This window comes from Simochromis diagramma, unplaced genomic scaffold (genome assembly GCF_900408965.1).
Source record: "Simochromis diagramma unplaced genomic scaffold, fSimDia1.1 OVJJ01000585.1, whole genome shotgun sequence".
Classification (NCBI taxonomy): domain Eukaryota; kingdom Metazoa; phylum Chordata; class Actinopteri; order Cichliformes; family Cichlidae; genus Simochromis; species Simochromis diagramma.
This window is the reverse complement of record NW_024387398.1, coordinates 1244175-1272061: the sequence shown is the minus strand read 5'-3', so window position 1 is coordinate 1272061 and position 27887 is coordinate 1244175. Positions and strand designations below refer to the sequence as shown.

Sequence of the window (27887 nt, the reverse complement as noted above, 5' to 3'; positions counted from 1 at the left end):
AACCTCATAACCTCCATATGTATCTGATCTTCTCCACACGTGCTCACTGCTCTTCTTCAGCTTCCCTTCTGTCTGTCCCACCTGCTCCACTTCCACATCTCCGGACTACAAACTCTCTACTTTTAAATTGCAGCTTAAAACCATCTATTCAGAACTGACTTCATCATGACTCCGTCTTAGTCTAGTTTTACCTTGTTTAGCTTTTATGCTTACAGACTTGTTTTATTTTTGTTTACCTTATGTTTTTATTTTGGTGTACTAATGCAGAGGTTCCCAAAGTGTGGGGCCCGCCCCCTGGAGGGGGGGGGACGCAGAACCATTGCGGGGGGGCGCGGTTTGAAAAGAAAAAAAGAACACTTGGACACTGCTAGCATCATGGACAGGTTTTTGACGGGGCGCCCAGACAAATGCAAAACAGGAGATGAAGCATCGCTGACTAGATTTCCAAACCAACTTCATTCTGAGCCAAAGACTAGAAAATATGGTGAAGCAAATCTTCCCTTTGGCTTCACCTGCACAGGTGCCGAGGTAGGTCTCCCTGCAGGATTGGTCTTTCCTTCGTCGGGAGCAGCGCTGGGCTGTTTAGATCACGGACAAACAGGATCCCACATTCTTGATCTTTAGTTCACAAACACTTGTTGTAATGACTAACTACTCCTGACATGTTGGAGATGTTTGCTCTTTATACAGTAAAGTTACAGCGGGATACAAATAACATCAGGCTGATCCTGCCACAGTTTGTTCCCCCTGTCTAAATCACGGACAAACAGGATCCCACAGCTGTTTATGTTTTTAAACCCATTTTGCACAGAGAGGCATTTGTTTTAAAAATGTATTGACAGCAATGTTGAATATTATTACACAGGGGGAAAAAAACCAACTACATGTAAAATAATGACACCGTGACGCCTCTGCCTTTGTAAATGGAGGGACAGTAACATGGAGATTTTTCTTGTAAAACAAAGGGGGGCCTAGCAAAAAAGTTTGGGAAGCACTGTACTAATGTAAGGTGACCTCGAGGGTCTTTAAAGGCGCCTATAAATACAAGGTTTAATCATTGTTACTATTATTATAAATTGCTGTTGTAATTTGGCTCTGTATAAATCAAATTAAATTAATATCCATTATTTCTCAAGTTTTCTATACTGGAGCTCAGGACACTGTGTTACACATCATTAATACTAACTGCACAACTACGACAATGACAAGCACACTTTTTCAGATTTATTCATATAGATCACTTTTCACAAAAGGTGTGTTACACAGGCTGTCGCAGATTTAAGACAGCTAAGAACGTGAAAACAAGGACCAATAATCAAACACCATAAAGACTGAAAAGCATTTTAAAATCACCCAACAATAAGAAAACAGTCAATCAAAATCGGTCAAAGGTGAGTGTTACGGACCTGTGAAAGGCACTGACACCAAACACAGACGTTTTTGTCACACCAAAGAGGAAATGTGTGACGTGCCACGATGCTCTCACTTACAGCACAAAAAACTGTTGCTCTCAACCAGATTTGCTGCCTGCAACTTTGTCTACTTTCCAAAGACTGAAGGGCTTATTGGCACCAAACCAAAACAGTAACTGTAAAAATAGTCTGTTAAATATCTGGAGGCAGGAGGCAGACAGGTAGATTAGGATGCAGTTTATGTGTTGTTGATATTTTATTCTGAATACTATAACGATCTCAAGCTGATTTATTCCCGTCCTCTCACAGATACTTTCTTTCACAAATATTACCCTCTGCATAGTTAAATGTTTCTAGAAAATAAAATAATTTCTAGCTATTATCAAACAAACCTGTTAAATCATTTCGGACTATGTTGTCAGTATGATTGCTAGTAGACCAACGGAGTAGATCCAGAAGGGATGCGATACACCATTAGAACTATTCAGCAAGCACTCGACCCGAGACCAGGACCCATTATTGGGCAGGGGATCCACTCCCAACGTCCAGCACATCAGATTATAGATGTCCACCGATCGGATTGGAGCTGCCCGAACATTCATCTTGAAGTCTAAAAGAAATGAAGCAAACAAACGTCTTTTAACCTAAGCAGAATAATAGCATCTGTACACCACAGCTAATGATGTTTTTCTCAGACAGCGTGACAATTCCGGTCAATTTGATTCAATTTCAGGATAATCAATATGTTTTTGGTATATCTTCAATAAATCTGACAGCACAGCTCTTTTACAAAATATTTTCACTGAATAAACCTGAAGTTTCTACATAAGCTGACCTATAGATGGTGAATGTGCACTGTAAACATGCCTCCATCCATTGATGCATACATTCATGCACATACACAGATCAGTCTGGTGTCTTTTACTCTGTATGCAATGTGTGTGTCTATAAAATGTCTTTGTTACCGGGTCCTGTTGCCAAGAAGAAGCCTCTCATGTCAATGAACTCATTGTCGTACCCATGCCAGCCATTTTGCCATGCGGACGCTTCCCCAGAGTCATTTTTCCAATAGGGGAGACTTGCCTTGTTCTGGAAAGGACGCAGATATAAACACAAACAAATGTAGGTGTCATAGATATATGTTCATAATAAACTGTATGTGATACAGAAAAACTCTACATTACTGTATATGTGTGACATTAAAATCATTAAGGCAACATCACGTTCATTTTTAAGTCAGCACATGATGAGATTCAGAAGTATTCAAAACCGTGAAGAGAAACTTCGAGCTGCAGGTTTGACAGGATGCAGCAAGAAAGCCAGACGTCAGAATAAGACACAGAGGCTCGTCTGGGCCACGAAACACCGACACTGGACTACTGAAGACTGGAAGAAGGTTTTATGGATGATGGATCAACATTTGAAATCTTCATGCAGGATCTTTGTACGCCGTGGAGTAGGTGAAAGTTCCACAGTGTGTGGCATCAACGGGCTGGGGCTGTTTGCTGATCCAGGGTCAGTGACTGGTACAGAGACGCTCCCTGAACCAGAACAGCTACCACAGCATTCATGCAGCACCATGCAGGATCCTCTGGTATGCACCGAGTTGGTCAGGGCTTCATCCTACAGCAGGATAAAGACCCCACACAGTCCAAGCTGTGGTAGAACCACCTCAGGAACAAAGAACAAGATGGTGAGCTTGGAAACATGGAGGTCCAGCACAGTCTCCAGACTTAAACCCATCGAGCTGGTTTGAACTGGACAGAAGAGTGAAAGCAAAGCAGCTACAAGGTCCACATTCATGGGAACGTCTGCTCCAGATGTGGGAGAAGATTTGATTTCTGTTGTAGAAAGAATTTTTTTTGATGGAAGAAGACGTCTGATTGGAGCAGAGATGAAACATGAGCCGGACACCAGACTGTGTAACCAATCACATTCATGATTTGTTTGTACCATAATATACAAACTTTGTTCACTTGGGAGTTGCACCCTTTCTTTGTCTGGAATACTGGACAACGGGAGAGGGAGAAACACAAGGGAAGTCAACACAACTAACAACAGGTGCCAACAGTCAGGGAAGACAGTGTGGAAAACTCACCCAGAAAGAAATACTGTACAGTCACACAGACTTTACATGAAACCTTTGGCAGGCATGAATACACAAGCTAGAGATGAAATAAACATAAACCAAAACACAAGGACACAAAAACTATAAATTATTAGAAGAGACAAAGTAACCAAATGTTTCTAAAGACGTGTAAAACAATTCAAGACAGAATGAACAATACAACCCTGGGACCATACTGCTATATAGTATATATGATATATATAATGCAAAATAACAGCAAGTTAAGATCAAGGAAGATTGTCCATTACCGGAGCGATAAACCATCCTGGCTCAGCCACTAGTGTAAGGGGGGAAACAAACTTTCCTTTCTTGTAATGGAATCGTTCAGGGATCTCTTCTCTGGCATAGACACCCATGTTAGGGACCTCAGACAATCTGGCAGATACCTGGAATAATAAACAAAATGAAAAGCAGTATTTGACCCAGTGTTTGCTGTTTTTTGCACTTTTGAATCTTGTTTACTTTTCATTGTTGTGATCTCGCTCATCGATTTATGTTCCTAGTCTCTATTGGTTCAGTTCAGTCTCTTGTGCTTATGAAGTCTCTTTTTGTGTAAGTCAGATGACTTCAGGTCGTTTGATTTCCTCTTGTCCCTGAGTCTCTCCCGTAGTCTCCCCAGCCCGTGCATCTCTCACTCCTTCTGTATGTCTGTCATGTGTTTGTTATTCTCTTCCAGTGTCAGGTTTGAGTGTCTTGTCTCTGGGTATCTGTCTCTGTTCTCGCTGTGTTTCCTGTCTTAGACCGTCCTCGTCTCATGTGCTTTGTGTCCACTTTTGCTTCCCCTGTTTTGTTACATCTGTTTGTTCCAGCTGTGTTCCCCTGGTGTCTTCACTCTCCTCATCACCTGTCTGTGTATTTTTCGGTCCTTTTCCCTTTGTACCTTTCCCCAGTGTTTCCCAGCTCCTTGTCCCTCCTTGTATTTTGCTTCATTCAGTTCCTGTGATCTGAAAGCTTAAATTTCCTTCGTATTCCACGCTCAGATTTGTATCTGGACATTGAGCCACATAAATGGCTTGCCTTTGGTTAAGATCTGGTCTCCACAGCTGCCGGTTTAACTCATTGATCATATGCCGTACGGTCGGAGAGCAGTAGGCCCAGGTTTGAATCTGACCTGCGGCCCCTTGTACATGGACAGGGGAGCGAGAGAGGGGAAAACATGCAGAACTGTCTTATTCCAATAAAGGCTGAAAGGCAAAAAAATAAATGTGGTCTCCGTGCATCTGCATTTGGATCCTCTTTGTTTAACACGATCTGCATCCCACAGATCTTGACAAAAGGTGGCTTCACATGACAGCCTGCCTGGAGTTTGTCAAAATACTCCCAGACCTTGTAAAAGAAAGTCCCCTGTATGATGAAACAAAGATTGAACTCTTTGGCCTGAATGCCAAGCATCATGTCTACAGTTTTTCACAGAAGGAACTGGGGGAGTAGTCAGGGTAAAGAGCAGGCTGTCCTTGCTGATAACCTGCACCACAGTGCTCTGGACCTCAGATTGGAGTAAAGGTTTATTTTCCAACAGGACAAGCCAACATAACAAAGGCTTTGGGACCTGTGGGAGTGTCATTGCCAGAGCCCATCCTCTCAACACTGGACGTTGGATAAACATGCAGATCATCTACATTGAGTCCATCAGTCCCTGACCAGTTCAGGACATCTATACGACGTCCAACCTTGGATGTCAACATTTCAACTTTAAGCTTGGTAATTTTTTTGGAAGTCATGTTGAGGAAAATTTACATGAGTAATATTCTTTTATTTACATTGTTGTATCAATATGTTACATATGAATATGGATTATTTATCAACAATTTATTATGTGTTAGCCTATTGATTTATTCAGTACTTATGTGTTTGTGACCATGTTAAAATGGTCATATTTTAAAATCTGTTGAAATATTAAAACTTTTGAATTCCGTATTAAAATGTAAAATAATAATGGTTGAACCCCGAAAAGTTGATTCTGTTTATATGGGCGTAGCGTTCTCAGTGGGAGAAACGCAGAGCAACTGCGGATGAAGGTTTCGGCCTGTCTCAGTGATGCAAGCCTCCTGCATCCAGCATCAGCATGGAGGAGAGGAAGGCACTCACATCACTTAGTAATGCCAACAACATTACCATCCTTCCAGCACACAAGGCTAGGTGCACAGTTTTGCTAAATCAAAAAGACTATCATGAGAAAATGTTGTCACTGCTCAGTGATGAAAATACTTATGAGCCCCTGAAACGAGACCCAGGAAGTGAGAGATGTCATGATGGAGGCAGATGAAACCACGGTCTCGTACGACGTTACATCGCTCTCCACTTGCATCCCAGTCGAGGAAGCGCTGGAGGTAGTTCGTAAGAGATTACAGGATGACCCCAACCTCAGCAACAGGACCACTCTCAGCATCGACCAAGTGTGTTTGAACTGTGTCTTCACATACAAGGGTCAGTTCTACAGGCAGAAACATGGGCGTGCCATGGGCTGCCCAGTCGTCCCCATCGTGGCCAATTTGTACATGGAAACATGGAAGAAGTGGAAAAGAGGGCTTTGCTATCCTACCCTGGAACACCACCAAGTCATTGGTTCAGATATGTGGATGACACCTGGATGAAAATCAAATCTCAGGACGTTCCACATTTCACTGATCACATTAACTCAGTGGACCGACACATCAAATTCACCAGGGAGGATATGAAAAGTGGCAGGTTAGCCTTCTTAGACTGTGAGATTTCCATCAGTAATGGGGGACATCTACAAGCTGACGTGTACCGTAAACCTACACATATGGATCAGTATCTAAGGTTTGACTCTCATCATCCACTGGAGCACAAACTGGGCGTCATCAGGACGCTACAACACAGAGCGAACACCATCCCCACTGACACAGCAGCCAGGGAGGCAGAAGAACATCAAGAAGGCCCTGAGTAAATGTGGTTATCCCAGCTGGACTTTTGTCAAAGCTGGGAAGGCTCCTAAAGAAAGCTCCAGCAGATCCAGGAGAGAAGGACAACCGCTGCCTAAGCAAAAACCTGTAGTGATCCCATACGTGTCAGGAGTGTCGGAGCAGTTGAGACGCATATTTTCTAAACACCGCATCTCTGTGGCTTTTAAACCCCAAAACATGCTGCGCCAAAAATTGGTCCACCCCAAGGATCGGGTCCCCGACACAAACAGAGTGTCGGGGGACACTCTGTTTGTGTCGGGTAACATAGTAACATAGTGTACGCTGTTAAGTGCCAGGATTTATACATCGGGGAAACCAAACAACCTCTGGCGAAGAGGATGGCACAACACAGAAGAGCTACCTCGTACCTCGACCACGGTGAAGTGGGCGGTCCTTTGTGAGCTGCAAATCAGGTAAGCAACAGCCTTTCTACCTTCTCAGGTTTCTACAGTAGAATCACCGTGGCGATCGCTTTGAAGTCTCTTCGTGCTGGGTTTCATCTTTGTTTTGTGCTGTTGGCTTTGTGTTCATAGCAAAATACTAAAGATCATATGTGTGTCCTCATCAGGATTTGGATGTGTGTTGGTGTGTGCAACTGTAGCCTCAGCTTTACAACATGCAATTAATTAGCACAAATGTAAAGTGGAGCTAGTGAGAACCCAGTGACAACCAATGAGAGAACTGATAAGTAATATCGATAACAGAATCAGAATCCCTACATTCTTATTAATTACCATCTCTAGCCTTTACTACAGTTACCTCCACTTGTTATTTGTGAACTGAATTGAAAGAATGGGCTGAAATCAGGTAAAATGTATTTGTACAGCGCTTTACTAGTCTCTAAGGACCCCAAAGCGCTTTACACATCCAGTCACGCACACGTTCACACACTGGTGATGGCAGCTACATTGTAGCCACAGCCACCCTGGGGCGCACTGACAGAGGCGAGGCTGCCCTCTGACCACCACCAATAGGCAACGGGTGAAGTGTCTTGCCCAAGGACACAACGACCGAGACTGTCCAAGCCAGGGCTCGAACCGGCAACCTTCCGATTACAAGACGAACTCCCAACTCTTGAGCCACGATCGCCCGTGACTTAGGTGACTTACTTGGCCATGATCCAATTTCTCTGCCATGAGAAAGTTGGGTTGCTTTGCAGTACACAGCAAATTCAAAAGTGTTAAATGTTTTGGTGTTAGTAGTCTTCTTGCAAAAGTAGAGTTAATTTTACTCTAAGCAGAGTCACATTCTTTTAATGTAACTCTGAGGTGTAAAATGATAGTAGTTAAAATCGAGTGTTAAAAATGAGTGTTTCTCTGTCAAATCTGGAGGTGTTACAATGGAAACATTAACTCTTGGCCTCTTAACTCTGAACTCCTAGAGGGGCTACGACACCAATAGAGTAAATTCACAGACTCCGCCCCCAGCACGGCTCCAATCGAAGCTGAAGCGAAGCCGTTTCAGAACATTTTGCTCTACATATTTGAGTTGTTTGCCATGCTTGGTAAGTCATTTTTTTCAAAGATTGTTTCAATTATTATTATGAGCTTTTACTTCTGTGGCTCTTTGGAGTTGAGACAAAGCTGTGTGGAAGGCATTAGCCATGTTGCTCGGTGATAGCATAATATTCTGTTTTAGCTAGCTGAAAGGTATTGTTTGCGGGCAAATACCACAGCCTTGAAAAAAAGCTTGCATGTGAGTAAAATTTTTGGTCAAATACAACTAAAACAATGTCTAGAATGTGAAATGTTGGTATAATGGTGCTACTTGAAGCCTGAAAACGATCTCCCATAAAAAACGAGCAAACAGCAGTAGCAGGCGTCCTGACTGGGTTCTACGTTAGCATAGATCCCTCCAGAGTTTTGTGCCACATGGTTTTGGTAAAAATGAAAAAGGTTGAGGTTTTACATTTAGTTCAGTATTACCTGTGTCTTTGTCTTTTGGGAAAATACTTTACACAAGTAATGGCTCAAAGAGGATTCCTTTTTTTTTTTTTACTGTGCTGCAATTGTTTACTGGATTATTTGTGCCATTAATTAGTGTCAACTAATTTTTATTCAATCTCCGCACAGGATATGCTTGTGAAGATGGAATATAGGGGGAGAGCAGAAGTGCGTTGAAGTTCCACAAAGGGATGAATGAAGGACATGCATATTGTATTGAAGAAATAAGTGATGAGAATGCTGTTATTTGCATTTACCATGTCAGACCTTCTGATAAACAAAACTCTAATGAAAGTGAGAACATGTACACTGTTACATCTTTCAGAAAATGTTTTGAAATTGTGGTGCACAGTTCAGAATAAATGTTTTTCAAAAACCATTGCATCTTTTTAGTAAATGTTTATTTCCAAAAGAAATTTCTAGAAGTTCAGAACAGGAAAATTCCCGCTTTTTAGAATTAATTAGAAGATAACTCTTACGTAGTTAAACTAAAATACTCTTTGAGAGTTAATATGTAAACTCTTAACACCTAGTTAGCATTAGTAAGTGTTAAATTATCAACTCCAGACAGATTTGGTGTTTAACACTAAATCAGAGTTAACGTACCAACTCTCCAAAAAGAGTTAAATTAACACTCTCTGGTGTGGACCCATATAGACACTTTAATAGTGTTGAAATCAAATCTGACAGTGTTAATTTGGACATGCTGGATTTGCTGTGTATGATTTGCATCATTATTCATTTGCACCATAAAGTGCTGTCCAATCCATTTTGCAGCATTTGTCTCAATCTGAGCAAGCAGTAAAGCCCTGTGCACTTGGGAATTTATCCTACTACTTATATCAACAGTCACAACATTAATAATACTAAGGACCTGACTCTTTTGGTAAACCTATGTGTGCATCCCATAACTCTGCCTTTATCGTGTTTGACAGATAATGTGGTGGTGAGCTTTGTTCCTTTCCTTCTTCAACCATTTTCATCCCATAATTATGGTAAAAGTTCATCTTGGTTTTAGCTCTCCAAGCTGCTCAGGGCCTTTTACATGTTTTCTGCCAAAGCTTTATGTGGCTTCCCTGGTCTCGAGTAGAAACAGTGGTTTGCACCTTGTTACAGTTCCACAGAGTTCTGTGTGTTTTGTGTGGATGCTTGCAAAGAGTTGATGTGTTAGCATATAATGTAGTTGCTTCAGCCCATGTCACAGTTTACACTTTCTCTTGTTTTGTTGTGCAATAAAAATACAAAAACCTTTTCATATCTCTAGTCCTCAAAAGTTATAGACAGGTGTAAGTGCTCAGGAAAAAACGATATTTGATGTAATGTAACTGTATTGTCATTATTGAATTCAGTACGCTGAAACTGCATTACTGAAAAATATTATGATCTAATACTTTGTAATGTGTTATTCTGTATGTAATACAACCATTGGCTCATTCATTTGACTAAGGTGTAGTTTCCTGACAGTCACAAGTTTCATGACATAAAATGGTTGTGATCACAATCACAATAGCACAAGAGTGCGAGCGCTCACAGAAATGACCTATAGTGCACAGAGAGTGCCAATGACTCTGGTTTCACCTCCTGGAACTTGTTTTTTTCAGGCCAAAGACTGACCACTGGGCCTCTGTCCATCATCTTGACGATGTCTGCCATGTTGATATACTTATCCAGCTCTATGACCTTCTCCATCCAGTGGATTTTTGTCATACCGTGGTCTGAAAACAACATTATATTCAGCTGGTTCACCATATTCATCTCCTGCAGGAACATCACAAAAACAAGAATGAAAACATTGAAAGAATGAAAGAACATGAAAACAAACCACATGACAGGAAAAATTGCAGAATCTGCAACTGTAATGACAGTTATTGTGTTATTACTTTGATTTTGCTGTTGAGTTTCTGCATTGCAAGATCCAGTTGTTGCACAGCTGTTTTGACCTGACGAGAGTCTGGACCAAAGTGATGGCCCTCCACATCAATTTTCTCATAATATATTGCTGCCATGTCTGCTTGGTTTGATCTAAGACACACACACACACACACACACACACACACACACACACACACACACACACACACACACACACACACACAGATTAAATGGTTAGTCTACTACCTTCTCTAAGTGTTATTTTATTAAGTGCACCAAAAACTGTCACGCTCATCTTTGCGTCTTGTTGCACTGTCTGTTCTTCTGCTCTCTCTGTGATGTGTTTCTTACCCAGACTTATCTTTGAATCAGCTCACTGTGCATCACCTAGGACTCTCACCTCTAGTCTCCTCATTCTGGATAAATGTGCCTTCCTACTTTCCACAGCTGACACTGCATTCTAGTTACCTCAGACATCGAATGCTGGAGCTCTGAGTGACATTACACCCATGTTCCAGTAGTAAAGTTAATAAAAGCAATGAAACACAGGCTCAAACTAATAAAATAAGGTGCTTACATTGTATGACATCTTACTGTGATGTGAGGTAGACATTTTCTGTAACTGTCCTTATGTCAGTGAAGCCGCAACAGTTATTGGAGGAACTGTTCAGCTGTTAAGTGTTGCAGCGGACAGCTGTGGTCATCGTGGCTGATGCAGACCTCATTCAGAAAGGGCTGAGCTCAGTTGATGGAGGAACACAGTGTTGATTCAAACTGGATTTAAATTGCAACAACAATAATGAATTCTGTCAGCAAACGACCGCTCCCTGTGCAAAACAGATCGTAAATCGATCGGATCTTCTATAGCTCTTTTCTATTGTACTAAGCACTCAAAGTGCTTTTCACAACTTGCCTCATTCGGCCTTTCGTACAGACAGTTTTTCTATCCAGCTAACATTTACACACATTGATATTCATGTTACCTTAAGACTGTTAGTGCATTTGTTATTGATGCTGTGAGATTTTTCTCTGAGGGGTTGTACACGTATTCCTCACAGAAAGATGGACGGACACCCAGAATCTCCACCTCGCAGCCTGAAACACATGAAACGACTCCATCATTTACAGGCACCTCTGTAAACAGTTAACATGCTATGATAGCCCATTACCTGTATGTCATAGACAATAATTGCTTTTATTATGTTGACCAGCAGCCATCAGAGTGTATGTGTGTTGTTATTCTAACAAAAGAAATTACAGCAGTTTCCCTTGGTTGTCATTGTCCCTCTCTGAACCTGGGTTTAGTGTTTTTGGGGTCAGGAGTCTTTGTATTGTAATCTTTGTGTTTGGTTGGTTATCGTTCTGTTATTGCTGGAGTTTAGCTTCATTGTTCCCTTGTGTTTACTCGTCTTCTTTATTTTCTGATGGTTTGTATAAGTTGGTAACACTTTCTATTGCAACCTGCAACTAAGGCGCAAGTACCCTGTAATTACATGTAATGTCAGGTAACAAGTCGGGTTTTTACTGGAAACAATGAAATAATTACACTGAAAGTATTTATTTATTTCCACATCTTCAGTACGCTTTTCAGGGCATGGGCCATATTATGGAGTGACTTACTGAGTTGTGACAACTGCTGTGGCTTCATGCTGAGAAAGAGCACTTCAAATGTGATGCTAGCTTTAATAGTGTTGATGGAGAAGTATAAAGAAAGCCAGAAGGAGCTGCACTGTGGATCTAGAGAACGGCTGGTGCAGTGCATGTATGAGGACAGCGAGACAGTGGTAAAGAAACCAACTCTAAGCCCGTTCTTATTCGCAGTGGTGATGGACAGATGAGGTCAGGCGGGTGTCTCAGGGGGTTGCTGAGGACATTGGGATCTGTAGTGATCTAGATGGAAGAGAGCCTAGAGAGGTGGAGGTATGCCCTCGAGAGAAGAGGAATGAAAGTCAGAATACATGTGTGTGAAGTAGCAGCTGATTTCAATCTGTGTGTCAGAGGATTTGGACATTACTTTTATTTTCACTGCACAAAAGGATGAGACCAAGATGTTAAAGTGGAGACTGCTGCAGGACAGAACAACTGCATCATACTGTTAAACACAACTGCAGCTCTTCACAAGCACAGACAGCACGGTAGCGCTAAGCCAGCCAAGAACCCAGAGTGATGTTAAAGCTGACCCCAGACCAGTACTGTGATAAAGTCAGCCGCCATTTGCAGTGAAGCCTGGCGGTGCCGAACACAAAATTTCACAGCTTTAAAATGAATTTGTTTCATATGTTTTTCTTATGCGTGTAAGAAAAATGATTAATAAATCACTGGATGTTATCACATTAAATAACAATTACATATTTAACCCTCTGGGTTTGTTCAAAATCACCACCCTTTCAGCTTGTTCGTGGCCAAAAGTGGCCACCTCCTGTTTACGTTTACAAAATGCTATAAAATTAATATATATTAAGACATTTTTCTACTTTCATTGACTTGATTTTTTAAATTAGCACCGGTCCTAGTCATGAAAACCAAAATGTAATTCAAATTCAGAAATTATACCCTTTGAATATCAGTCAGATTATGTATTATTACTATGTTTTATGAGAAAATAGCAATAAAGTTCACATTTTTTAGCATATGAATTATGAAACCTAATATTTTTTATCATCATTGCAGGTCAGTAACAGTAACAATGACTTATTTTTACTTTATTTTATTTTATTTTTCTTAGTGACTTTAGTATTTTTCACCCGTTATGCAATTTTAATCATATCAAATTGTTTTTGTTCTTAAGTAGAGTAGTCTACAAACTACAAAGTAGCTTCAGTCTTAACTATCATCACAACTGCTTACTAGGTTCATACTATGTGGAGCACCAAAACTAGCCTTTCTATCAAGCTGTTGGTAATCTACAGAACCAATGCAGAGACATGATATGACTCTACAAACAAACAGAAAAACGAGTAAACAGATTGTTTCTTCTTTTAGTGACTGCTCCTGATCACGTGGTCCACTGTAAAGGTGTGTTATGAAATGAAAATGGAACCAGCTTCCACTATTCAAGTCTGTGATACTGCCTGTTTATCATATATGTTTAAGGTAACATTGCTTTGTTATTGGACTAAAAACAAGTCAAAAAGAACATTTCTAAAGAAGTTTCTTTGCGATTTTCACAAAACCCACCAAAGGTCACAGTACACTTTCTACCACACGTGCTGACACCTGTATCTCAAATCTGTGACACAACTTTCAATTCAAAATTTCAGGTAGAACAAGTTGTACAATAACTAGAAAAGAACATTTCTGAAGAAATTTTGAGTGTGCCTGTGTTACTAAGTGTGCTTCTGCTGAAGCTCTTGGCAGCAGAATTGTTTTTCGGCCAAGCGCCTTTGTTCCCCACTCATGCTTCTTTGCACACTTGCTCTTTCCCTCGGCCACTGGGATCAAACAAGGCTACTGGATATCTGAAGGCGCCTCTGGCAGCAAAGAGCTGCCACGTAACTTTTTAAGCAGGTTGCTTTTTGAATGCAGCCCTCCATAATGTTTAGGACAAAGACATCATTTTTGTAGTTTTGCCTCTGGACACAGTTAAAATGCAGTGAAATAATCAAAATGTGATTGAAGTGCAGACTTTCAATTTTTATTTAAACAGGGCTTTACAGAAAAGTTTCATGAACTGTTTAAGAATTACATCCATTTATATACATATTCCCCTTTTTCCAGAAGTTCAGAATTAATGAGACAATTGACTGACACTTCTTTTATTGTACTTACTGCACTTTTCTATTATTATTTCTTTTGTTTTTAAAACATGATTTATTATATCTGTGTAATTTATACGTGGATCTTTTTTCATCCGGTCGTTAAGTGATGACGTGACGAATCCTACGTCCGGGCCTAAAGTAGTCTGCGTTTAATATGGCTTTTGTGTTGTTAACATGTTTAATGTTTTGTATTTTCTTTTATTTAATCTCAAAAAGCTCCTAAAACAGTCAGTGATCACTGTTGACCTCCCTCGGCTTTTATTACCGCTAATCATTTATTTAAGCTCCGTTTTTAAAACCTTAGGATGTAACTACAGCCCAGCCCATGCAGCAGTATATGAATGACTAACCTCGTATTGTGGATGGATTATCTCAGTTGTTCTCCTGGCTGAAGTTTGGTCCTTTTACAGCATCCTGCCATGCGATTACATTTCTTCCTGACCACCGAGAACACTCACGTTAACTTTTATCGAGTGGAAAAAAAGTTAGCTTGTTTATATTATGCTAACATAGCTGTGTTGCTAGCGGTCACGTAGCACATCATTATATACCAGCTAGCCAAACTTCAGTAACCCTACAAACGTCACTGCTGTTTAGTTTTCTGTCTTCATTTATGTTGGAAGTGATAACAGAGCTGTACGTTTTAATTTGTTTCCAAACCCCTGCAGTCAGGACATGCTATATTGTATTTAGATAGAAGCTAGCGAGCTAACTTCCTGCTAACTTCTAACTCCGTTAAATGTCATAAATTCCGTTTTCATGGATGCCTGGATGTTAAACTCAATTGTTACACCTGGTAGAGCAGAACGCTGATCATTTTATTAAAGATGAAAGACTTTAGACAGTTTTTCAACTCTCAGTAATGCCACAGTGATCGTTTGATATATGGACCTGCAGCGGAGTTTAGACCCAGACACGGCTAGTGACGTCAGACTGAACAACCGGATAGGGAGACAGAATGGATACAATAGTTAAACTGTTCATTCAAATATGTTATAAAACTCCTTGAATCAAAGCAAAAAGTCTGTTCCAAAAATCACATATTAAATGTTTGAGTTACAATCCACCGTGGTACAGAGGTGTGTCCCAAGTATCATGGATGGCATCGTAGTTTTTATGCTATAACAGTGTCTGGCAGTTGTAGGCGACCATGAACACTGGCTGCTCTAAAACAGTCATGCGTTCAATATGTTCAGACAATAGCAATGAAATAGTTCTGCCACATTCATTACAGCTTAATGGAAGTTAAAGCTAAGGTGCTACAGCTAAAACTGCTTAATATTTGGGTGAAAACTCTTTGCAGTCCATGATCTTGAACCAATGGACGTCACCAAATGCTGAGTTTTCTATTTTGCAGTGCTTGGCCACGACTTTACTACCGTAGCTTTCAGTTGTCGTTGCTTTACAGGTCTTTGAGGATATTGCTTTGTTTTGAAAAGTGTGTTTTCTTTTGTTTTTTTAGCTCAGATCAGCTGCCCGTGTTAGTCATTGAAGAATATCCTGTTTCTTTCATTTTTCACTTGAACTTGCAAAATCTGTAAACACTAGTGACCAAGTTCCACTGGCAACTATACCAAAATCCTCAGTCGCTGAAATATAAAAATGTAATCAAAATTAAGCGTTGAAAACAATTAAAATAAATGATTAAAACTTTACAGTGAGTTTGACCTTTAAGACCTTTTGCACTGCAAATCACAAAAGCTATTCCCAGCTAACATTTCTTCATTCATCCATTTTCAATTTAATAAACAGTTTGTGAGCAAGAATATTTTTTTTGTTTGTTTTTCATCTTTTTCATTGCTCCAAACCAGATGTAATATCTGAGCATGGCAGAACTGAATTGTTTACTTGTATTTGCTGGGATATTTCCTGTTCAGACAGCTGTTTCATTTAACAGTATTGCCTCCATTTTTTGTCTTAGCTTACAACTTCATATTTCACATGAATCCTATAAATATCTTTGATGTTGTGCAAAATTCTCGAGTTGTTTACTGATATTTTGTGTAAGAGAAACCAGACTTTTACCTACTGTAATTTTTAAGTACTCTTCAGGCTTTATGGAGGTATTTTAAAATTGTTTGGACATTAGCTGCTTTTAAAATAAACTTTCATTCTTGAAGATGAATATTTTATTTTATGGAGTAATTAATCCTGATTTGATCCACCATGTGGCAGCAGCTTCATTGTCCAACATGACAATGATCCCAAACACACAGTAAAAACAAACCTTGATAGAAGAACACCTCAGAGTAACCTCGTGGAACCTTCCAGAAAACACGCTCAAAGCTGCTTACAGGTTTTCAGCTAACGACCCTGCATCAGTTTGGAAGGTCACCAGCTACAGAAGACCATCGACCCACTCTGTGGAGAGGTATCAACTGGCCGACAATCCCAGTTTCACACCCCTCAGCCTCCCACGCCACGTAACATTTCCCCCTGCCCTCCCCCGCACATATCAGGACATGTGAAAAAAGTTCCCTCCTGTGTCAAACAAGCCACAGTTTTCCCAAAAAACCCTTTAATGACTGCAGACCTGTCGTCTGACATCTCCAGTTGAGAGATGTTGACGTCACATCCTCGCCTGCAGTTTGTTTACTGGTCAAACAGGTCACTGGATGATAGTTTGAACATGTCAGCAGATCACAAACTTGACCTGACACACAGGAAGTTGCACTCGAATACGGGATGACATCCGGCATCCGGAAAATCAGCAGTGGCACGCTCACAGACCTGACATGGGCTGCCCACATTCAGGTCCAGACCAAAAAGGCTAGGCAGCGCCTGTATCACCTACGACAACTGAGGAAGTTCAGGGTCTCTCCAAAGATCCTCAGGATTTTCTATACAGGCGCTGTGGAGAGCATCCTCACACAGAACATGACATCGTGGTTTGGGAACAGCTGTGTGAAGGACCAAAAAGCTCTCCAGAGAGTGATCCGTACAGCAGAACGCTGCTGCAGGATTGCTCTCCCCCCGCTTCAGGACACCTACACCAGGAGATGCCGGACTAGAGCAGCGCAGATACTGAAGGACCCGTCCCATCCTGGCAACAAACTGTTCCAACTTCTGCAATCTGGTAGAAGGTTCCTCATCATCCGGGCAAGGACAGAGAGACTCAAGAGGAGCTTCTATCCCCAAGCCATCCGGGCCCTAAACACACACACCCGCCCTCTCAAATCATCTATAATTGACTGAGTCAGGACTCTTCCAGACACTAAACCAAGGCACAATGTACATTTCAATTCCTTTAATTTTAAATATGTTTATATTGTCTATCCTGTAAAATAGTCAGATGTCTATTCATATTAATGTACAGAATTCACCTGCTTGCTGCTACTACTGCACATTCACCCAATGTATATACTACATATATATATATATATATATATATATATATATATATATATATATATATATATATATATATATACACATATAATGTTTTTCCTCTACACCCCCCCCCCCAATTTTTTTGCACATGTCGAGGAGCGTGTCAGGCTACATTTCACTGTGTGTTATACTTGTATAACTATGCATGTGACAAATAAAGAACCTTGAACCTTGAACCTTGAACAGGGGCAAAAAGTGAAGTAGGCATAAAAAGGCATATTCTGTCATATTCTTGTGTCACTCCATCATGTGGAAATGACTTCTATGTATTTTTAAGGTACACTTTATGCTAAATTTAACATGATGTCAGGAAGTTTGTAGACGTATTAAAATCAGTTTTAGCAAGATGGTAAATGGACTGATTCTGACAACTTGAGCATTCACCCATTCACTGTTTCTAAGCACGTACTAGCTAACATTCACACTCTGATGGATGCATCGGAGAGCAGCATGGGGTTAATATCTTGCCCAAGGACACTTGGCATGATCGAACCACCAACCATCCAGGTGACCTGTTCTCCACCTGAGCTACAGCCACAATCCTCAAAGCTTCATTTAAAACAAAAAGCAAAAAAACAGCAATTTAAAAATCAGACAAATATTCTGACAGACTGGTTGATGAGACTCAATGATATCATGATGATGATGATGATGATGATATCACAGTGACTAACAATCACAAGATCCAATACACAAAATGTATAAAACAGATGTCAGTTGTTAGTAACATCTTGATGACATAGTTACAAAACTGATCTGTGGGGCTGGGAGAGATGTTTGCATGGTTGCTCAGTGTGATAAACCAGATTAAATGCTAATGACGTGTTAATCGTCTCCTACCTTTGCACCTATAACTAATTAACTAATTAAATATTAAGTTGGACACTCTGTTGCAGGACATGTTGCATTTGGAGCGTTCCTTTCACAGCCAACATTTCTGGAGAAAGCATTAAAATGAATCACACAATGGAGATATACTAAGATTAGCAGCAGGAAAAACTCCCTTTTAACAGGAAGAAACCTCCAGCAGAACCGCGCTCAGGGAGGGGCGGGGCCATCTGCTGTGATTGGTTGGGGTGAGAGAAGGATAAAGACATGCTGTGGAAGAGAGACAGAGATTAATAATAACTAATGATTAAACACACAGTGAGTGAAGGACAAACATAGAAAAAGGAAAATAACCTCGACCTATTGCAGCGTAACTCAGGGAGGATTCAGGGTCACCTGATCCAGCCCTAATGATACGCTTTATCAAGTTTTCAGCCTAATTTCAAAAGTAGATATTGTGTCTTCGCTAATGCTGAAAGTAAGCAGGCATGACCGTAATAGTTGGTCGTTTGTTTGGAAAGCTAGCGCATAGATGGGAACAATTACCAATAGTTGTACATCACCGAAAATTGGAAAAGTACACTTTGAGTACGAGTGACCCTAACATCTCAAGGTCTGAACCAGACCGACCAAGTCAAGATCAAGTTCAACCTGAATGACAAGGCACACTCAAACACTGCTTTAGTGATAAGTAAGTAAAACTTGGTTTCTATAGCGCCTTTCAGGATAAACCTCACAATGTACTTCACAACAATATAACAGGGAAGGAAAATGGTGAGAGAGTGCAGAGTCCACAGATCTGAAACTCATAGAATAAGGCAGGTTAGCCTTCTTAGACTGTGAGATTTCCATCAGTAATGAGGGACATCTAAAAGCTGACGTGTACCGTAAACCTACACATACAGATCAGTATTTAAGGTTTGACTCTCATCATCCACTGGAGCACAAACTGGGCGTCATCAGGACGCTACAACACAGAGCGAACACCATCCCCACTGACACAGCAGCCAGGGAGGCAGAAGAACATCAAGAAGGCCCTGAGTAAATGTGGTTATCCCAGCTGGACTTTTGTCAAAGCTGGAAAGGCTCCATAGGAAAGCTCCAGCTGATCCAGGAGAGAAGGACAACCGCTGCCAAAGCAAAAACCTGTAGTGATGCCGTACGTGTCAGGAGTATCGGAGCAGTTGAGACACATTTTTTCTAAACACCGGGTCTCTGTGGCTTTTAAACCCCAAAACACGCTGCGCCAAAAACTGGTCCACCCCAAGGATCGGGTCCCCGACACAAACAGAGTAACATAGTGTACGCTGTTAAGTGCAGGAGGATTGGCAGGATTTATACATCGGGGAAACCAAACAACCTCTGGCGAAGAGGACGGCACAACACAGCAGAGCCACCTCGTCAGGCCAGGACTCTGCAGTCTATTTACACCTACAGGCCAGTGGACACTCTTTCAATGATGAGGATGTAACATCCTGGACAGGGAGGAACGCTGGTTTGAGGGCGGAGTCAAGGAGGCCATTTACGTGAAAAGGGAAAGACCATCTCTGAATCAAGGAGGGGCCTAAGGGTCCATCTGTCACCATCTTACAATGCTGTGATTGCAGCCATTCACCAACTCTGTGAATGGTACTCATGGACATTGATCAGTGACCTTTGATCAGTGGTTGTTGAAAATGTGACATCACCAGACTGCATGTCGCCAATCAGGTACTCAGTTGCGTCACCTGATAAGTCATGAAAGCGTCTCCTTCATGAAAATCAAAACTGCCATTTTTGGAACAGCGGAAATGACAAACACAACAGCGTGGTCCCCGAGTCTGACGGATACACCACGAACGTCAAGTCTAGTGGAGCCAAGTAGCTACTCGTGGAAAAGAGACAGTCAACCATTCATGCTTACATTTATAGCTACAGTTGAGAATCACAAATGAAACGAATCCTGTACATGACTTTGGACTGTGGGAGAAAGCCACAGCGCCAGAGAGAATCCACCCAGATCACCACAGCACTAAGAGTCACACTGCTGTGCCACAGGAGTGAACTAAAGCAAACTGAAGGTTGCAACAATTCCATAAAGATCCAGAAACACAGTCACAGCCACCTCGAGGTGAGTGATCACAGGCCTTTAAGAAATCACTGAGGTTTGGAGGAGGTGATAACAAATAGCTAACAGTGGCTACGGCTGCAGCCATTTACTGAGCAGACGAACTGGACCTGAGCTGTTAACTCACTCTGATACCAGACTGGTTGAATTACTCAGATTCCTGAAGGCTGACGGCCGCCGTCCTTTCTTTACATGGACACAGGGTTTAAGTCTACAGGGGGGCATGCGGTGTACTAGACCATATTCATTTCAAGGCTTTCGTAACATTTTTTCAGATTAAAATAATATAAAATATTGAGTTAATTAAAGTGTATTAATATTTATAAATATAAAAATAAAGCTTTTAAATGTCTGAGCCACTGACCTGAGGATTGTTAGGTTATTATATAAGTCTACGCCATCATAACGGCTGTTTTCAGCAGCATAAACAATAGTGAAGGTAAATCTTTTATACCTTAGGTTGTGTACATATCTTGTTTTATTTGACTTTGACTGTACCTAAAATTAAAATTCGACGTCAATGACAGCACGTCAGCACGATCCAAGGGTTCCTTTGTTTTCTTTTAACCACGGATGCAGTTAAACCTTCAAACCTTGCAGTGTCTAAAATGGAAACCAACGAAAGATGTTTTTTTCTCATTTGAATATTTATTATCACTCGATAATCAGACGAAAGCATTTCTTATCCGATTACTCGATTACTTGACGGAATAATTGATGCTGAATCGACAGCCCTATTTTGGTCACCAAAACTGTGAGCGCTGATAAATGCTACTTTTAGCTAATGTGCAGTTTGCAAATAACAGCTTGCCATCGCATTTCCACTTACCACCTTAATACACAGACAACTTCAGATAGAATGAGTTTTCACATTGATCGTGTGCACGTACCTGGCCAGTAGTACATGAAAACCTTCCTTCCCAGCTTCTGCAAGGTGACCCACAGTGGTTCTGACCCGTCCCACCAAATTGGCAACCGGCTGTCAGGATTGGTCCCAATTAGGAATTCTTTCTTGGAGACTTCATCCCACATGTAGTTTCCAGTCATCTGATGAATATCACAATGACGGCCTAATAATAAGAACAATAATAATAAAAAGTAACATTACACTGTGTGCAAGACAAAAGTTGCCCCACAGCTCAGAGCACATCGCTTTGTAAATCATTATTAAACCCATAAAAACCTTTGTTTATGATAGTTCTGCTGCCTGGAGCAAAGCCTGTAATCCCAGAGAACCCCACAGAGGAACCTACGGGGTTCTCTAGTTCCTGTGTTACAGTGATCATCCTGTGCTCAGGCAATAATCTGGATTAGCTCACAGAGCCACAGGAAACATTTAGTGTACACATTACCGGCTGCAATACTGAAATATTTTCTCCCAAAAAAACTTTAAATAAAAACATCAGGTAAAAAATTATCTAATGAAATCAAACATGTTCAGAATAGTTTCACCTCAGTGTCCCAGTACCTCAAATTACAAAGATGGGCCGCCGTGCATCAGCCCTACAAACACTGACAGCAGCTCATTGGTTCATTTTCATTATTCACACTGGATTGTCCAATCAAATCTCTTAATGCCACTAGGCCCTCCTCTACCTTTACTGTGCTTCCCTCAAACTACCTGCTGCTCCAGATCACACGTAACTGCATGTCCAGCCGTAACACGCTGACGACCTTCTTCCTCTTACAGACGCTCCTTCATAGCCACTCATGTTTAGCTCCGCTCAGATTCTTTTATCACCACACAAACTTCACCTTTTTAAATAAACAGCTTAACCTGTAATCACGACAGAACAATCTGGCCACCCTCTGGACCCAGACCTGACCTACTTCTGTGACCTGTTAAGAGGCCGTGTCAGGTGAACACAAGTCTTCGGGCCCCTGGTTCAGCAAGTAATAATAATAATAATATTATTAATGACTTAGATGTGTATAATGTATTTATCTTTCAACAAACCCAAAGATGCTTCACAACAGTATAAATAAACAAAAACAAGGCTAAAGGTTCAAGGTTTCGTTGAAGACTTGAGTTTTGAGAAGTTTCACTGACGGGGCTCGTGTGAGGGTGAGGGGCCGCCACACTGAAGGCTCTGTCCCCACAGGGATGGAGGTGGGTGTGTGGGACAGAAAGCAGACCCATAGCTGAGGATGCAGCAACCCAGACTGTGTGTATGGGTGCAGCAGAGGTACTGAGGGGCCAGGGCATTGAGGGATTTGGAAGTAATGCAGGACTTGAGCAGGAGATTTCTGAGGGTGGCGTTGATGTTTCCAGAGCTTAGTGCCTCATAGAAGCCTGGAGGAGCTCTGGACATACTGGAGCTGCTCCATTATAGTTATCAAGCCAGGTGGGGACAAGGGCACGGATGAAGGTTTCTGCTGCAGTTAGTGAGTGATGGCTCAAGTCAAGAGATGTTTCTTCATCATCATCTTCATCATCATCATCTGGAGTGGGGCTTTGGGGGCCACGACGAGAGCTCTGTTAGTCGACATCCATATTTGGTTTCGTGCGGACAGTTGGCAAGTCGTCGCTTGGTGATCGATGGTTAACTGCAGGCCATTCACGCGAGATCTGCTTCCAGCTCCCAAAGCTCCAGCTGCTGTTAGCTGGTGCACGTTCTCGTGTTGCAACTCTTAGCAACCACGTTGATCTCCCTTTCTCAGCTTGACTCAGGGCACTGCTTCTCAATTGTTTTCTGTTACGCCCCCCTCAGGAAGAAGAAAACATTTCACGACCCCCACTCTCCCCCGACTATAATTAGTATCACTGTCTATAAAATTGTTATTATAAGCACATCTTGAGGGTTTGTTTGCTGCACTTCATACCTCCTGCTCTGTGCAGTGTGGGACTGGACTAGAAAGAGAGCAGATTTCTCCTGTTTTGGCTTCCTGTTAAATCCAGGATTCAAAATCCTGCTCCTCACATACAAGGTCTTAAATAATCAGGCCCCATCGTATCTTAATGACCTTGTAGTACCATATCACCCTATTAGAGCACTTCGCTCTCGCTCTGCAGGCCTACTTGTTGTTCCTAGAGTATTTAAAAGTAGAATGGGAGGCGTATGTCATTTTGTGCGGCCGCTCTAAGTGTACTGGATATGACTTTATATCTTCTATGAGAGTTTGTGTTTTATTGTGTCCAGATGTGTAATTAAAAAAACCTGTACAGCTCATTCATGAAGAAGAAAGCTTTGTAACTATCCCCACTAGTGACGAGTGTGACATTTCCACACCCCTGAGGTCTGCAGAGCTGTTGTAATGGAGGTCCCTTTATATGCACTTAAACTTCTGTCAAAAAGGTCACATGACTCGGATACGCACAGAGTGGTTTCCTTTATCATGTGGTTGAACTTCGCACAGCTGTAGGCTTTGTTTCTGTTGAAGGTACGTCGCAATGCACAGCGGTCAAAGGTCAGCCGGTTTGAACATGTGCAAGTACTCCTGGTTACGCTGTGCTCGGCTCAGCACAACAGGAACCTTTATTGCGTGGCAATAGAAATGAATGGGTTTCAGAGCGCACACTGTGTCCTTTTATTACAGCCCCTTTCACACAGGGCACAGCTAGGGTTTCCCATGATGCACTGAGGGTTTCTCCTTCACACCTTTAGCACTGTCGCTAAAGTGCTCAGCTGTCTGATTGTTGGGTTTCTTTGTATCAGGTTATTGTAGCGTTTTAATCTTACAATATTGTGCGCTACATAAATTGGATTGAACTTTTTATTTGACTGTAACATGTAACATATGAAATATGTATCGTAGACTTAAAAGGTGGGTATTCGCCGGTGCGTGCCATAAGAGAGTGTGAGCTGTGTGTGAGGTTGGCCCATTAAAACCAGTGTTGGCTCAGTTTCGCTATGTGCTTCTAATTTTATCGTATGTTTGTGCTGACAATGACTTTCTTTAAAAGTCTTTTAAAAGTAATATATTACTTATTACTTTTATTGATAGTAATGCAGTATGTTACTCAATTGCAGAGAAAGTTACCTGTTTCACCCCTCGTTACATTACTTTCTCACTACTCTGTAAAATGACCTGAAATGCATCGTCACAAGTTAACAATATATACCTTATAGTCCCACACACCAACACAACTCCCTACCCTCATGAAGTATTTACATATGCACAAAATCAACGAAACCCAAAGCAAACATCAAGTGTAAAGAAACTTCAGAACAGTTACCACCAAGAAACAGAGGCTGCAAGCCTTTTGTTGGGTTGAGGTCTGGCTGCTGGTCTGGGGTTCACATACACTAGACTGTACTATCACTCCAAGTTCTTGGCTTATTTTCTGTTAGTGTGTTTATGTGGATGCTTTCTGAAGTTCTGTTATCCATATGAAATGAGTCTGTGTCCGTCCTGGGCACAGTTTGCATTTTATCGTCACACTCTTGTCCTTTTGTGCAATAAAAATAACCTCCATATCCCCGCTCCCAAAACAGAGACTACAAGCCCCTTATCATTAATGGAACTCCAGTGGAGAGGGTGCAGTCCTTCAAGTAACTCGGTGTCCACATGTCCTCAGACCTGACATGGTGCTAGGCAGCGCCTGTACCACCTACGACAACTGAGGAAGTTCAGGGTCTCTCCAGCGATCCTCAGGACTTTCTATACAGGCGCTGTGGAGAGCATCCTCACACAGAACATCACATCCTGGTTTGGGAGCAGCTGTGTCAAGGACCAAAAAGCTCTTCAGAGAGTGATCCGTACGGCAGAACGCTGCTGCAGGACTGCTCTCCCTCCCTACAGGACATTTACCTCAGGACTTGCTGGACTAGAGCAACTCAGATTTTGAAGGACCCGTCCCATCCCAGCAACGAACTGCTGCAGCTTCTGAAATCAGGCAGAAGGTTCTGCACCATCCGAACAAGAACAGAGAGGCTCAAGAGGAGTTTTTATCCTCAGGCCATTCGTGTGTTGAACCCCCCCCCCATGCCAAGAGTTCTGGCAAACAAAAACTGCTCTGGATTTTAGCACATTACAGTTCTACTGACTTTTCTGTTGTATAAATGACAGAAAATTACAATAACACTGCACACAGTCTCCAAAATTGTCTTGTAATTTTGTATCACATTTTTCTTCCGTTATACTCTCGTAATTATTGTAACAAATTCAAATAATTTATTGGCAAACAAAAGTAGATTTTTTTTGAGTAAAAATTATTTATGGGCAAACAAATATTTATGTTTTAACAATTTATATTTGCGTGTTACTTTAAGGTACGCAAAACGCATAGAGACATATCTCCAAAGTATTTTTTTCTATTTTGTATAAAAAAATCAAAAGACTGCTGGCAGATTTACACATTTACAGTATCAGTATTGGTCATAAACCTTGTACTGTGTGTCCCTGAATATTTGCTGTTCTCTTATACAGCACAACCCAAACTCATCAGTATTGTGATGTTTAAATCTCCTCTGTGTGGATAGAAGCCTTTTCATGTGCCATGTTCAGATAGTTAACTTCAATTATCACATATTATACAATTAAACTAACTGCAGACAGACTTTCTTTTTAAATTATTTAGACAGTATAAAGCTGATGTTTAACTAGGCAGTCAGAGATTACAGAGAAGTCTCTTATTATCAGTTAAGCATTACCAGCAGTGTAAAAAGAAGCATCCAAACAGCTTTGGAGAAAATGAGAGCTTCCCCGTCTGTGAGCAGGCAGTCCCAGCTGAAACTCTGAACACAAACTGATCCGTCAGGAAGATGACTTAGGATGCAAGGCTTGAAACTATCCCAGCCGCCATTACACTGCTGGACAACACAGGAATGTGCAAATCGCACACGGACTCTAATGACTAATGTGTCGTGTAGACGGCTGGATTTTAATCACCTACTTTTTCTATTTATGTGTTTTTTGTTGTCCTCTCACGGCCTCATAGTTAATGCGCTTTTATGTATAATTAAAAGGCCTCTCAGGGCGCCTCTAGTGTAACTTTTATGTTCTTGGGTTTTACATGTTTTACATGTTTTACATGTCCGGGTAATTAGATCTGGTTGTTTAGGACCTAAAACATTTTCCCAGCTCATTAAATCAAACGTATTTGATTTGATCAGCTGGGAGTTACACCTAATGTCTTCTTACAATATCAGTTATTGTGTTAGAAGCTACAGAGACGCATAAAGAGACGGATTACCTGTCATCAGGGAATAATAATTAGGGTATGACAAGCTTGGGAAGTCCGGCGTTAAGTGGTCAACCTTCACACCATTTTCCACAAGCTCACGAAATCCGGGTAAATGGTGCAGGTCATCCATGTAGTCGTAGCGGAATCCATCGATCAAGAACACGAGTAACGGGTGCGCCTCGACACCCAGCTGTCCTGCGTCAAACAGCAGCAGCAGCAGCAGGAAGGTCCGAGGGCAGAACGCAGGAGTCTTTCTGCTGGACATGACATTAACGCATGATCTGCTTCTCTGTCTAAAACTTTATGGCAGAGGGAGTTTGCTCCTGTGCCGCAGCAGCAGCAGCTACCAAAGGTTTCTCAGTGCGCACTCGATGGGAACCTGTTGGCTGTGCCGATCACTGATCATCGACTTCCGATAACAGCATTCGTGCAGAGAAAGATTCATAGACGGGGCAAATGTGTATTTTATATTAACATGAAAATAAATACTCCACCATCATGATTTCACCAACATAGCACCAAGTTGATAGGAACTACTTCTCCTTCCGCCTGTCACTATCCAGAGGTAACTATGAGCCTCGACAGTCAGCCTATGAGGGGCTGCACGAGAACATTAAACATGCGCGGTGGTCGCCCGTCAGTATCCGCCTAAAGATCATCCACAGCCATGCATGTTGTTCTCGAGCACATTCAAGAAGCATTTCATTTATGGACTTCAGGCTCAAAATCATATCGCTCACATTTGAAACCCTTAACTTTACTCATAAGACTTTATAGGACTTATTGTTGAATTTAACTTTGTCTTGGTTTTTGCGTCATGAAAAGATGACGTATTCTGCTCCTCCCAGAGAGGTTTATTCAGTTCTCCCCTCCTTCATTCACTTCAGTGGAGAGGGATTGGTTCTTATGTTACTGCCAGCCACAGCCTAAATGGCTCACATGTTACTATCATTTATATGTTGAGGCATCTGACAATCAATATTATTTTGAAACATCATTAGCCTCCCCCCCCCCCCCAACCTCTTTGTGTCTGTGTGTACGTACACACCCCTAAAAGTGCACCCTGAGGCCGGAGACCAAAAATTCACACAAAGGTGAGGACACATGTCTAGATAACACCAGGTAGTACGGTAACTTGTGTTGTGAGAACAGGTGCACCCCCACAACGCTCACCAAAATCATCAGTAAAACCAAGAAGCTCCAGACTGGTCACAACTGATAGCAAAGAGTAAGAAGCACAGAACACCAGTGTGCTATGTGAGAAACCTGCACTGCACAGATGTTTAAAGCCCCCGCAGAGATCTAGTATAAGTCAACCAGAAGGGCCCACCACACCGCAGAAGCGGAGGGACACCGAACAGACCTGAAACCCAAGCAGAGCACTGGCCAACACAA

The 27887-nt window shown here is 41.6% G+C and overlaps 1 protein-coding gene across 1 annotated transcript; it reads right to left on the bottom strand.

The window, feature by feature from the left end:
- Positions 1-1202: 1202 nt before the first annotated feature.
- enpp6 (ectonucleotide pyrophosphatase/phosphodiesterase 6) lies at positions 1203-27231 on the bottom strand. Its single transcript, XM_040010375.1, has 8 exons — positions 26502-27231; positions 21256-21435; positions 11266-11377; positions 10291-10432; positions 9989-10168; positions 3789-3926; positions 2378-2501; positions 1203-2022 (listed from the first exon to the last, which is right to left on the bottom strand). The coding sequence occupies exons 1-8, from the start codon at positions 26755-26757 to the stop codon at positions 1823-1825; spliced, it is 1332 nt and encodes a 443-aa protein (XP_039866309.1). The 5' UTR covers positions 26758-27231; the 3' UTR covers positions 1203-1822.
- Positions 27232-27887: the final 656 nt, after the last annotated feature.